We start from the raw sequence: 13,955 nt of genomic DNA on the forward strand, positions 1-13,955 counted from the left end.
AGAGGGAAAAATTTACGTTAGGTAATAGGTAAAATTCTTTATAGTGAGGTGGTGAGGCACTGGAACAGGCTGCCTAGAGAGGCCGTGGATGCCACATCCTTGGAGTTATTCAAGGCCAGGCTGAATGGGGCCCTGAGCAGCCCGTTCTGACGGAAGGTGTCCCTGCCCAGGGCACGGGTATAGAATGAAATGAGCTTTGAGGTCCATTCCAAGCCCTTAACATTCTATGGTTCTGTGGTTCTGTGACTCGCAGCCTGTGCAGCCCGGGCTGTGACCGCAGCAGAGCACAGGCTGGGTACGGCCTGCGGGACGGGCAGTGCTGCAGGCAGAGCCTCGGGTACTCGCGGGGCAGCTTCTGCGGAACTGGAGACAAAGGAGCAGCTGGGTCAGAGGGAGTGCTCTCCCAATCCCCCGTACTCTCAGTGGACACTTTTCAGTTGTGTAACTTGCCTTGGCCTTTAACGTTTTCTGCCTTTGGGGCATGCAAACACCTCTTACCCTTTCACCAAATATTTGCTTGCACTCTTGTTACAAATTAGTAGAGAGGTTTCACACCCGGCTCTTAGGTAATTGGGAACTACTGGGTCAGTGTGGCTGGGCTGGCTTGCACTACAGTACTTGTTGTAGAAATAGATGTTTGACACTTTGAAATGGATTTTTTTTTCTGATTGACTTGAAGTGCATATATGAGGTAGTAAGCAGAAGCAATGATCATAAAGGACAACAATTATATTTTTCTTGAAACCCAAAATAAATATTACCTTTGCTATTAGCTGAGTAAAATATTGTGTTAAGCAGCAGTATTTTTTAAGCAGCAGTAAGAGAAACACAGTTTCCTAAGGCTATTTGTGATTTTGTTATTTCAGGTAGAATGTATATATTTAAACTTGTATCAGGATCCATTACAACTGATTTCCCCTCTCCTTTTTTGTTGGGACATAGGTACCAGTATTTACACTGTACAGGCACAGTGAGAGCTCTCAAAATCTCAGGCTTTGAGCTTCTATTGCATAGCCAGAGCACAGAAGTACTTCTGAAAACTGGTCAGGTTTGGTTAGGCTTTCTCTGGATTTTCACTGCACTTTGTGATGTACCAAAATGTGCAAGAGGAAAATACGTAGAAATCTGCCTGTGAGAAAGAAAGAAAAATGAACTTTTTTTCCCTATGAGTAACTTGCATGAATATTGCTGGAGTTTGTTTTTATAAAAGCACTGACATGATGTAAAAACTGAGTAATTTCCTTCAGTTTCTTTTCCTTCAATCTTTGTAACCCCAACTAAGCTGTAATTAACCACCAGATTCTTCTAACTCTTACTGCTGTTTCATCAGAATCTTTTCAGCTGTGGAAATGTTCTCTCATTCTTGTGTGTGTTAGGTATAAATCTGGAAAATCAAAACTTTTAGAGAGCCTCACAGTATGCACTCATTTGTTTATTGTGGTGCATCTTCCTTTGCTATGTGGTATTTCCTACCCTTGGAGTAATCTATTTTGTGTCAACTCTTTTTGAAATCCCAGCCTTGTTCTGTCCTGTACCGGAACAAATTCAGGACGACTAAATACCAACTAAGTTCCTTTCCAAAAACTGACTAGCTGAACACCCACGTACTTAGGTCAACTCAAAATTATTTTTTTTTACTGTGTAAAACCACTTTTCCAGTTACAAATCCTGAATGCTCACTGTAGTTTCCAAAATGTTTAGATCTGCCTGGATGCTAGAGAAATTGCAAAAATGGTTGTTACTTACTCATACTGGCTTGTTTTGGAAGATTTCAGAACTTCCTGACAGGAGTCAGCCCCCTGAGCACTTACACTGAAGTCAGAATTGTGTCTCCATTTGATGTTGGCAAGAGCTCTGGTGCAGAGGAACCAGACTTCCTCTGGTGTTTCTTTTAAACTAAAAACAATCTGCTTTGCAGATTCCAGTTTTCTTCACAAACTAGTACACAACCCTTTTCCTCTCTAATGTCATCTTCCTTACCAGGTTACTTTCCTAACACTGTTTGAAGCAGACAGAAAATGAAGTTGTGTTTTCTTCCAAACATGCTATTCCATAGTAAATTGGATCCCTGGCAAGCTTTTTAACACCAGAAGAAGGATTGTAAGCAGTGTTGTTGGTATACTTTCACTATTGAGCCTTTAGAGTGTTTTGGGCTTGGGCTAATAAAAGCCTTTCCTAGTTATGATAATAATTTGCTGCCTTAATAAAGTGAAACTGCATAGGATAAAATTTGTAGCTACACATACTTCATTTGATTTTGAATTACACTTAAAAATTCTAGTAGTGTGTGTAAATGCTGAGTAAGTTGATTCTGTTCAGTTTGGTGAGTCAAATGCTGAGAAGATTAAGGCATTTCCTCCTCTGAGAATACTCACTTCCAGAGGCATAAACCCTCTCTGTTCCCCATACACACTTTTGCTCTTACTTAGTCCCATAAGCTTTTGTGACTATTTAAAAGGGTTTTTTTCTGTATTAAAAAATATAATTGCTAGTTGTTTCCTAGATTTGAGATAAATTAGGAATAGAGGAACGTCTCTTCTGTTCTGGAAGATGTGCTTTGATTTCAGATGAGCCTGGCTACAGAACAGGAATAGAATGTTGTATATTATCTGTCTGAAACTTTTATTTAAGGTTATAAAAATGAGATTTTACTTAGGTAACATCTCTTCCATCTCTGGCAGCCCATAAAGCACAGTGTCAGTCAGGAGTAAATTGGAATTTTTGTAAACACCCAGCATATAAAAGGCATAAGTGAAGCATTACCTCATCAGTGAGGTTTCCAGCGTGAGCACTGTAACGTGTCACTGCAAACATTAAATGAACGAACTCCAGACCACTTCAAAACTGATAGAAGCTGATTCATGGGAGGAAAATCCTTTGGAAATGCTGAAAACCAGCTACCTAGGCTCTCCTAGAGAGAAACAACATCTATTTTTGTTTGGTTTGTTTTCTTCTTGTAGTCGTGCCTGACGCACACTGCTCCTTCTGGGAACATGCGTTTTCTGCATCAAGAACTGGAAGCTCTGCTGTTTCCAAAACAGCTAGATAAGCATCTAAAGAGGCTAGTTCTGTTCAACAGTTAAGAGAAATAATAAACTTTGTAAATCAATAGAAAATATTACATATTCTAAATATTCCAGTGTTAAATACCAGTTTTATCTTATTGTGAAATTTTTCATGAATGCTAAATTTTATTTGTAAGGAATGAGGAAATTTATGAAGAACATAACTGTTATACTTTAGTAATACGTAGTTGTCTTACCTTGAAGTGTCCTTGATGGTGCATTGACGTGAGCACTGCATCTCATCCTTTCTCTTAAAGTCTAATTAAGTAGGAGATTGAAGGCATAAGGTATAATTTGAGTAGCTGAGTTTGTTTGGCTTCTAACTGAATACAACTGGTATGGAGGTACTTTTGCATGTTGAGCATGTCAGTCTGTTATATGCAGTATATTTAAGAGATGATAAATATTTATTTAGCACGAGTTTGGGATGATCCTGCAATGGATCAAAATCTTATACAGCCACATGCAAATGCCAGTAACTTTAAAAACATTCTGGCACTTCTTGTTTATATTTCAAGAGAAAATCTTTGTAGGAGAATTTTGTAAGGGACATTTAACACAGTTTCAGTCTGTAAAAACTGATTAAATCTTAGACTTATGGGGGAAGACCTTTAAAATACAACTAGGTTAAACATCAGTTAAAGCTTTCTGCAGTAGACCTCTTGGAGCCTTATCTCTGCAGTTACACACAGCCATCTTTTATTATACTGGTCATGGGACCAATGAGGCCTCACTGCCTCTATAAACATGCTTTTGTTCTGGAAACTCTTCTCTTGCCTCAATACCCCAAATCCACTTCATGTTCTCTCGGGCAGTGTGTGCTATGGGTAGTCCTGAGTTTGTGTTTCTACTGATATTCAGCTATCAAGAGTGACAAAGGGCTTCTTGTTCTGCCTTGAGTCAGAAGAATGGACCATATGCAATATGAAAGTCTCTTCCCTGTCTTTCTGGGTTTCATTGGTAATTAAATTGCATTAAGCTTCCGTTCATAATTTTATCCAGAACATGTTTAAATACGAAAGGGAGGAAGTAGTGTCACATAAAAGTTAAGCTCCCTTTTGGCAGCTTCTTCTCTTGTCTGTCCAGTGTAGTTTGGAAGCTTAATCTTTTCCTGCATTGTAATTGCTCTCCCGTGTATGGGTTGTGTTGCACCTCTGTCTGAATTCATAGCCTGTGCTTTTTAGGGGCAGTAGAAAGTTCTAATGATTCCTTCTTTCTGCAAGGCAAAAAACATCCCAAATTCTAATCTGTTCTGTTTTCTGTTTTACTGTAGGTCTAATCAACACTGCAAATCAGTGTCTAATCAACAGTCATCACTGTGAGATCCCTTGTAAGTACACCTCTGTGTGTGTCTGTCTGTGGTGTGTGTGTGTGAGGTTTTGCATGAGCATGTTCAAAGGAAAAAAACACAGTTGTGTTCTTGGGACTCACTAAGTTTTCCCAATTGATGTCTCTTAAGAATTACAACTGATTTTTGTCAGGGTAGAGATGTGATTCTCTTTTAAATTACTACAAATATAGATAAATTAGTTGTGTTTTCTGTTTTTAGAAACACTTTTAAAAGTATTACAAATTAAGTTGAAATTCCAAAATGAAAGAAATGCAACCTTCCTCTCCTCCCTTCCTAAATTAGCCAGTTCTTGATTATTAGCCAGTAGTGTTTCACAGTAACACCACTTCTGAACAAGCTCCTATGCAGCCCAAAGAAAAGCTGTGGCACTCTCTCATTGTTAAATAGTTTGCAGAACTCCAACAACTCTGCTTTTTGTCCAAGTCAGTGAGCCTGGTCCTATGTGCATTGTTGGAAGGTGAGGGGCAGCCAGAGTTCCCCCTGGGGTTTATTTGAACTTGTAGCATTGTGTGTAACCGTGTCCTGACATTTCCTTACCATGTCTCAGTGCCATTGCTGGCTTGTCTTTGACATACAGACTCAACTGCTGGTTTTGGAGCACTGAATTAACTGGGATGAAAGTATCATACAAGATTTGTGTTATAAACCAATAATCCTTCATTTTAGAGAACTGGAGCTTTGGAAAGTAAAGTGATCTCTTTTCTGCTGAGGTTGATGGTGAGGCTCACCAGAGCAGAATACACATGTACATTTTGAAAAGAATGTAGCATTCATTTTTTTATAAAAAGAAATATGCAGAATTCCATCCATACAAGTCTGAGCTTAATTTAGTTTATCTTAGCTTACTATACTATCATTCAATAGTCATTTTATTGTGTAGCTGTAATTACAAAATCAATGTGGTGGTCATGTTGTTTTAAATATCTGCAGATCTCTCAGTCTTACATTACCTTAAAGCTGTTGATATTGGCTACAACACAACTGCTTATATTAAAATTCTCATTAAATAACCCACCAATCTGTTAACTGACTTCTGTCTGCTGTAAGTAGCAGTTGTCTTGTTTAACCTGAAATGTTAATTGTAGCCTCCCTCATCACCTGAGGGTGGCAAATATATTAATAAATGTGTATTTTGAGGTGTGCCTACGTTCTTTTAATTCTTGATGGAGCCCTGAGAATTTCCCTGTTCTCATCCATTCTGTTTATCAGATGGTGTCCCTGACAGCCCAGGCTCTGATGGTGGGTGTCAGTGTCACTGGCTCCCCTGCTGGCTGAGGTTGTGCCCTTGCTTGGTGCACCTGTGCCTTGTGTTTTCCTGTGAGGCAGCGTGGGTGACGTGTTGGCAGCTGTGTTTGCCAGGTGAAGATAACCACCCCTCCCTCACGTGCCAGGGCACACTGGGCCCCGACTGGCGTTTGCTGTGATGGATTTGTTTTTCTCCTGCTCACCACCAGTCCTTATTTACCAGTTCTCCTTAATGAGGAAAGATTTCTGACATGCAGACAAAATCTTGCCAAATTGTACTTTATTTTAAACTGAGTTAAATTGGTCAGATTTTATTCTGTTTTCCATACTTGGAGTTTGAAATGCATATGTTGAAGTACTTTTTGAAATTGGAAAGCAATTCTGCATGATCCGTTTCTGAGAGTCTGCCATTCAGAGTTGAAAAGTAGAGGATTAAAAATGCAGTTGCTGGAGCAAAGTTAATAAAGCAGTTTTTAGATTACAGCATGTAGATTTTTGAGTCTATATACTATTTTTGAGTATATCAAGATACATTTTAATCTGACTAGAAGTTGATAGAATATTCTGAAAAGCAGTAAAGCAATCTGCTGTACCTTTTCTTTGTAGTACAAATATTTAGTGGGAAAACAAGTGTTGACCTTTCCCATAATTACACAATTGTGTCATTACTCAAGTAGCTTAAACACAATATTATGTTGTGAAGGACAGACTTCATCTCAACAGCCCTGAACTATTCAAACAGAAATAGTGGGGGAAAGTCTGTGAGAAGTAAATATTTGTGAATGCAAGAAACAAGTATGGAAAAGATTCATCCTCTTTCATCCCCAGAGCAGTTCACTGCTCTATTGTGCAGTGATGCTTTTGAAGTGAGCTTTTAGAAGCACTAAAACTAAATTAACTGACTATAATATTACTAATTTAATTATTTTTTCTTTCTTTTTTCTGCTCTCTGCTTGGCACTGGTTTTCGCCCGTAGGTGTCCACTGTTGGCTCTCAAAGGTTACTAAAATTTTGCAGCTGCTCTGAATCAGCACTACCTAAGCTTCACCTACTGTTGCTTCTCCCTACACCACTCTGCACTGCTGCCTTGCTCTTGCCTGCTTCAGAACTCCATAAGCGAGTTTCTCTTTCAAATACCACAATGAAATTTAGGCTAGAAATGTGTGCCATTCTCTTGCTGCCTGTGTACTTGTTAATCTGGTTGTACAGTATGCTGGTATTTATTCCCTGGTATTTTCTCACCAATGCCAAGAAGAAAAAGGCTATGGCAAAGCGGTTAAAAGCTAAACCCATCTCGGACAAGCCGGGGAGCCCCTACCGCTCTGTCACTCACCTGGACTCACTAGCCAACATAAACATCCCTGGAGCAGACACGCTGGACAAGCTCTTTGACCATGCTTTAGCAAAGTTTGGCAAGAAGGACTGTCTTGGAACCAGGGAAATTCTGAGTGAAGAAAATGAAATGCAACCGAATGGAAAAGTATTCAAAAAGGTAAAACTTACAATTTTTTACTTAATTCTGACTTGGGTTTGAGCTGCTTTGTATCTTGCCTCAATAATGCATGTCCCTTAGAGCTCTTCCTCAGTCATAATCTAAAACCATTAATGTTATGGTAGTTGAGGAATAACAGAATAGACAGGATGCACTGTTTATTCTGCTTCAAGTAAAATGAAAGCAATTTCTTAATGAATGGCAGACTGTGTATTCATTATGTTATGCACCAACTCGTATCAGCCAGTAGAGCTATACCAGAAGCTTCTTGTCATGAAATTAATTGTTTTTTCCTCTCAAGTTAATTCTAGGAACTTACAGATGGTTATCCTACGAAGATGTGAACGAGAAAATTACTCGCCTGGGGAATGGACTGACTGCCCTGGGGCTAACCCCGAAAAGCACCGTCGTCATATTCTGTGAGACCCGAGCTGAGTGGATGATTGTGGCTCTCACCTGCTTCAAGTACAACTTCCCTCGTGAGTGCTCAACTTGGTTACTTCTAAAGGATTTTAGAACCCTTTCTCAGCACAGATCTGGCTGTTAAGTATTTTGACTCTGCCAGTCTTGTCATTGGAGGTGTAAGAATTTCATCAACTTTCTCTGCTGATGGTCTGATTCTTTGAAGTTTTCAGTCTATCCCATGCATCGTGGATGTCCCTAAAATTAACTTGCTCATACTTATGAAACTGTTTTTTATTATTTTATTGTTCTAGATGTTAAAACGACAAAATAGTACACTTACCATTCAGGTTTTTTAAATATTCTGAAGATATCAGTAGTTGCCTTTAAGATGTCAGTTGTATTTCTCCCCCAAAAATGTGGGATGTTTTTACAGTATTTTCTGTCTGTATCCTAAACTGTACATCCAAAAGATTAAATGGTTATTGGAAGAGAACAATAGTGAATATGATAGTCTGTGGATAGTCTGTTTTGGTGACATTTGTAAGCTGCTCAAATTCATTACAATTCTATACGGTTATTCTTTTTTTAAATTTTTTTTTATTCAAGCTGTCAGAAATCTCTAATGAGAGTTAAACTTGGTGAGCTGCAGTGGTTACTGAGCACTCCAGTGCCCATTTTGCACACAACACACTGTGAACCACAGCCTAATTTTTTTGCTTGCACTGGGCTGTCTCTTTTTCTCCCAGCAGCAGTAGTAGCTGGGAGGAGCAGCTCGTGCAGCAGAGTGTGCAGAGAGGCTGTTCAGGGGCAGTGGTGGAAGAGATGAACTTCCTGCTGAAGCAGGAGACTGTGGTTAATTTGGCCTGGAGCCCTACACTTTGAAAGGCAGTAAGAAATAGCTGTATAACATTACTCTTTTTACTCTTCTGTGTGAATCCTATCTCACAGCACTGTTAGATTCCTTTAATGGTCTTTGGAGGTTACAGTTTGAGATAGCAAATGATACTAAAGAAGGGTTTTTTCAGTAGAGAGATAATGGGGAGAGGTGAACTCCATTGTGCTTGGGAGGCACTTAATGGCATTCCTGTAGCCAGTCTGGTTAAAATAATCTGGCAGCGTGAAAAACAGTCTGATTCCTTAGTCTGATTCTCTGCCTTGCTGCCATCACTAATTCCATGGGAGCAAGGAAAGTGGCTGACAGTGTGTAAAGAGCTGCCTGTAGCCATGCCCAGCTTTAAGCTGATGGCCTGTACTGTCTGAGTGTCACCTCTCCCCTGAGTTGTGGTTGCAGAGAGCTCAGGGGCAGAACACCTGCTCTTAGTTGCTTACTCTGGGATTGCTTTGTACATTATTGTTGGGGCTTGATGCATCTGTTTGTTCTGATAATTCTCATTTTTCTATAGCAAAAATTATTTTGGGAGGATGTAGATGACCATTACAGGTTCCTTCCAACTGCCTGACCACTTCAGGTCTGACTAAAAGTTACAGCCTGTTACCTAGAGCGTTGTTCAAAGGCCTCCTAAACAGTGACAGTCTTGGGGCATCAACCATCTGTCTAGGAACCCTGTTCCAGTATTTGACCATGCTCTTAGTAAAGATATGCTTCTTACCCAGCTGTCCTCCTTGTTCCAGAGGTCTCCTGTGCCATAAAATTTCTGATGTGGAAAAATCAAAAGCTGTTTCATTTCCAAATTGGAAAATTCCCAACTGAGTGCTTTCCAGTAAGCTAAGCTAAGAGCTTTTGCTTTTAGTTTTACTTTTACTCTTTTTTGTGTCCTTTCCCATCCCTGTGACAGTTGTCACTCTCTATGCCACCCTGGGGGAAGAGGCAGTGACCTATGGTCTCAACGAGTGTGGAGCATCATACCTGGTCACGAGTGTGGAACTCCTTGAGAGCAAACTTAAGGTAATTTGGTATCATCCTCACCTGCTATAAGCAACCCTACAGTTCAGTCAGTACACTACTAAAAAATTCATTTCTTTTCTGTAGACTGCACTGCTGGAAGTCTCCTGTCTGAAACATATAATTTATGTGGACAAGAAGACAGTCAATAAATCAGAATACCCTGAAAATGTGGAGATTCATAGTATGCAGGCAGTAGAAGAGCTGGGAGCCAAACCAGAAAACTGTAAGTGAATCACTTCACAGGGGACTGACCAAGCAAGCAGTGTTAGCACCTGGGTTAAGAGGGATGTGTAGCAGAAAACCCCCCACCCAGCAAAGGGTGGCCTTTGTCACCAGCAAAGGCAATGGCAGGTTGCCAGTTCATCCTCCAGCTCCCTTTAAATAAACAAAAAATGTGTTTTATATCTTTTGTTCATGTGTCATGTATGTCAGGAGAAAACTTTCTTTTTAACTTGTAAACCATAACCAGAATAATTTAATACTTCATCTTTGTTTTAGGAAATGAAATAGAAACTGGCTTAATGTTTCATTTTTCTGCTACTCTTACCTTTTATTTATCTTACTGTCACTATTTTTTCTAAGAAAAGAGGAGAAAGCACTTAAAGCTTTTTTGGTTTTTTGCTTGAAAATGTCCATTATCTTAACCAAGTTGTAGCTAAAAAGCACTTAAGGCTAGAGGAATAACAGTTACATTCCTTGCTCCATTGGGCAGCCAGGAATGACTGTAAACATCTGCTTTAAGGAAGGAAAACCCAACCCTGATGATCTGTTCTCCTTACATCAGCAGTCTGTAATTAACCACGTCCCTCTCTGGAATAAAGCAGCAGATAAACTGGCAAAGGAGCTTTGGGAAACACACATTCATCACAGCTGCTTATCTCTGATAAGCCTGAGGTGCTGGTACAGACCTGCAGTGACCCTAAGGGGTGTTTTTTCTTGGGCTTAGTCTCTGAAAAGCCTGCTTCCTTGCAGACACTGTGAAAGCCAAGAAGGCTGATGATGGTCATCCTAAGAATAAAGAGGACTAAAACAAAAATCAGAAGTCAAGTGTTCTAAGCTTACTGCTTTTCTACTACACCTGCAGCTTATCTGAGGAAGGTTTATTTTAATTTTTTTTTATATGTCAGGAGGGGGAGTTAAAAGGAATCTTATCTCTACAACCTTGGCTTTGAAAGACTGATGGACAGAAAAGCTGACTTGCAGCTTTTTGGGATGTTGGGTTTTTGTTCTGTTTTTTACTCAACTTGCTGTTTATCATCCCCTTGTATACTTGCTGTATTTCTTCCCTTTGCTGCCTTTGACAGTTTTATTTGGTCCTCAAAAGGCTCCTTCTATGAAACTCTCAGTCAGCTATAAAGCACAATGACAAAAGTGTCACCCAGATTGTGCAGATGCTCAAATACTCATCATTTCTGTCAAAATTGGCCTTCCCTCTCTTCCTCTTGAAACCAGATGACTGCTCTCTCCAGCACTGACCATGCAACAGCTTGCTGTGCTGGCCTTCCATGAAGCACCTGTTTCACACTGATTACAGACATTTTCATATTGATTAATTACAGAAATAATTTAGAAAGTAGATGAGAATAAATAACGGTTTTTTCTCCTGAATTTTGTAGCAAGCATTCTGCCAAGCAGACCTGTTCCTACAGACTTGGCTTTAGTAATGTACACCAGTGGCTCTACTGGGAGACCCAAAGGAGTGATGATGATGCATAAAAACTTAATAGCTGGAATGACAGGACAGTGTGAGAGAATACCTGGACTGGGGTAAGAAATACTTTGTTGTCTCGTGCACAAAGAGCTAAAACAACCTCCAGAAGTGTCACATTTATAGAGTCTGCTGCTGGCATTGTGTTATCAAGCTTTTTCGTGTTATTGTGAGGCCACTACTTTTTAATTTATAAGGAATATGTCTTGTGTGTGTTAACTTCCTTTGTTTGAAAAATATGCCCTATTCTAGCTGTTTTCTCACATGCTGCTGGTTTGTTTTTTTTTAATTTTTATTACCCTTAGCTCTAAGTCTGTGATGGATTTTTTGCACTTTTGAGTATCAGAGGATACCACTAGATAGCAGATTCCTCCTCTAGTGCAACTTGGGAAATGTTTTTAGACATTTTCAGGCACCTGGAATCAGTTTAGGAAGCATGTCAGAGCCTGGCACTTCAGTGACCTGGAGACAGCACCTGGGTGCACATGCTGCAGAATCTGCTCAAGTACAGTTCAATGAAGGAGCAGAAAAGTAATAAATTATGCACTGACAACAGTAAAACCAAGTGCAGACTCCTTCACATTAGTGTTTTGAGGAAGTTTTTTGTGGAAGTGTCTGTACTTGTCTCTGCATTCACAAAAGTTCAATAGCTGAAATAAGCCCTGATGCCAGACTGCTGTTGTGAGAGGATATAAACCCAGTTCTGGGTGGGTGCTGGAAGCTGCTCTTCAGTGCCAGCTCTAAGGTTCTTGCTGAGAAATCTCTGAGCAATTACTTTCTGAAACCAGCCTCAGTACTTGAGTAATCAGCTCTCTTTCCAGTAACGTATCCTAGAAGAAGATGACGGACAGGGCTTTGTAAATCATTGGTCATTACTGTAAAGTGTAATTATTTCATCCTTAATTTCATAACTGAAATGAAACCTCCCACAAGGAGAGGAAATAGCAGTAAAGGACTAAGGAATCAGAGTTTCCTAGAAAACAAGGCAAATCCTGTAATTTGTACTGATTTCAGTAAGGGCAGATTTCCCCAGTTTGTTTATACACTGTGGCTGAAATCACACCCATCTTGTGTGCAGGAGAATAAGCTCACCTGGGATCCAGGTCAATCAAAAAGTAATAACTAAGCAACAATAAAATGGTTAAATGGTATTTTCAGTCTATTTCTGACTCATGGTTAATTATTTTTTCTTTCCCAGACCCAAGGATACTTATATTGGTTATTTGCCTCTGGCCCATGTGTTAGAACTGACAGCAGAAGTTTCCTGCATCACTTATGGCTGCAGGATTGGTTACTCCTCTCCTCTCACTCTCTCAGATCAGGTGAGGGCTAGCAGAGCAAGGTGGGGAGCAAACTTCACCTTTTGCAGCCTGTTGTCTCCTTGCTCAGCTTCCTCCTTCAGTAAACAAATGCTGGTGTATATGGTACACTTCAGAAATGTACATTTTGTTTCAGAAAATGATGCAAATTAACATTCCTGGTGAACAACAGTGGTGGGTTGTGCCATAAATTTTATTAAAACCTTTGCTTTTATGATACTTAGGAAATACAAAAGCAATCCTAAAAAATGCCTATAGTGTTATCCACTGGATAACAGGGTAAGAACAGCTCTTAATAGATCAGCTGAACTGTTTAAAGTGATCTTAATTTTTGGTCTCACTTTATCAGTTCTTTATCCAGGTATTGCAGATCTCCTATTTAGTCCTTTGTCTTTTTCCCTTTAGCAATTCAGATAAATAGGAGTAAATTAAGCCAGAATAGATACCTCTGTATGTTTTGCTTGTAGAGAGATTTGCATCAAGCAAAACAAGCTCCCAAAGGAAGATGGAGGAGAAAGCAAGTGCTAGAGGGAGGAAGTAAGAGAAAGATAAACAAAGTGACCCTGTAAAAGATTGAGTATTTTAGTTGAAATAGATGTTAATCATTACCCTTTCCTTAACAATGGGGGCAAAATTACACAGGAACGGGGAAGATATTTGAACAAATTACATGCCAATAGATCTCCTCCTTTTGTTAGCCCTTTAGTTTTCAAGCACTGTTTCGTTTTCAGCTTCATAAATTGAAATCTTTTCCTTATTACAGTCAAGTAAAATTAAGAAGGGAAGCAAAGGAGACTGTACTGTACTTAGGCCGACACTGATGGCAGCTGTGCCTGTAAGTATGCAGAAGCAAATATGTCCAGCAAAAAAATTTTCTGTCTTTTTTTATGCTAGAAAAATGTATTTACTAACAGGGTTTGCTCTCTCAGAGGAAAGAGTGATCAGGAGACTGGGACTGCTCTTGGTTCTGCAGGTTCACTGCTCTGGGCTCCTGCACTACACAAGGCTGTGGTGCTATCCAGAAACTCCACAAATGTTTGTGCCTTTCTGGTGCCAAGGCCCTCCCCACATGTGCTGCCATCACAGCTGCTGCTTTTAGGATCCTCTCACATCTGTGGCTCATAAAACTGGTAGCACTGGGTGGTGCCACATAGTGGTGGGGAGTGAGTAGGAGGATTTAATCTAATTTAGGAGTACTGAGTTTTGGTTGGATCTGGTTGTTCTGCAACATCTCAGAATAGCCAAGAGTTTTAAAATAAAATAAGTCACTTGCATTCTTTTGTTTTATAAAATCATAAGCACATAAAGAGGCTTGGTCGTCTTCTTAATTATTAACAGAGTGACAATAAGTATGTCTGATAACTCCAACCTTTTGGAAAATATCCATTTAAATTTATTACATGGAGAGAAAGCACATAAATTCTTCAAAACATTGTGCTCCAAAACAAACTTGAAGGAGCCAAT

General features: G+C 39.7%; 1 protein-coding gene across 5 annotated transcripts in view; it reads left to right on the forward strand.

Annotated features, from left to right (window-relative positions):
- Positions 1-13,955, forward strand: part of ACSL4 (acyl-CoA synthetase long chain family member 4) — a 43,015-nt gene that overhangs the window by 21,222 nt on the left and 7,838 nt on the right. For 2 of the 5 annotated variants that reach the window (XM_041396518.1, XM_041396517.1), the window contains exons 2-9: positions 4,339-4,395; positions 6,914-7,153; positions 7,455-7,632; positions 9,355-9,464; positions 9,549-9,687; positions 11,081-11,231; positions 12,371-12,494; positions 13,255-13,326. In XM_041396518.1, the coding sequence (XP_041252452.1) occupies positions 6,926-7,153; positions 7,455-7,632; positions 9,355-9,464; positions 9,549-9,687; positions 11,081-11,231; positions 12,371-12,494; positions 13,255-13,326 (1,002 nt within the window). In that variant the 5' untranslated portion in view covers positions 4,339-4,395; positions 6,914-6,925. Of the gene's footprint in view, positions 1-4,338; positions 4,396-6,787; positions 7,154-7,454; positions 7,633-9,354; positions 9,465-9,548; positions 9,688-11,080; positions 11,232-12,370; positions 12,495-13,254; positions 13,327-13,955 lie in introns of those variants that run through there. The other 3 variants (XM_041396520.1, XM_041396519.1, XM_041396516.1) reach the window with 2 other exon arrangements.

This window comes from Onychostruthus taczanowskii, unplaced genomic scaffold (assembly GCF_017590055.1).
Source record: "Onychostruthus taczanowskii isolate IOZ18803 unplaced genomic scaffold, ASM1759005v1 scaffold13, whole genome shotgun sequence".
NCBI classification, from domain to species: domain Eukaryota; kingdom Metazoa; phylum Chordata; class Aves; order Passeriformes; family Passeridae; genus Onychostruthus; species Onychostruthus taczanowskii.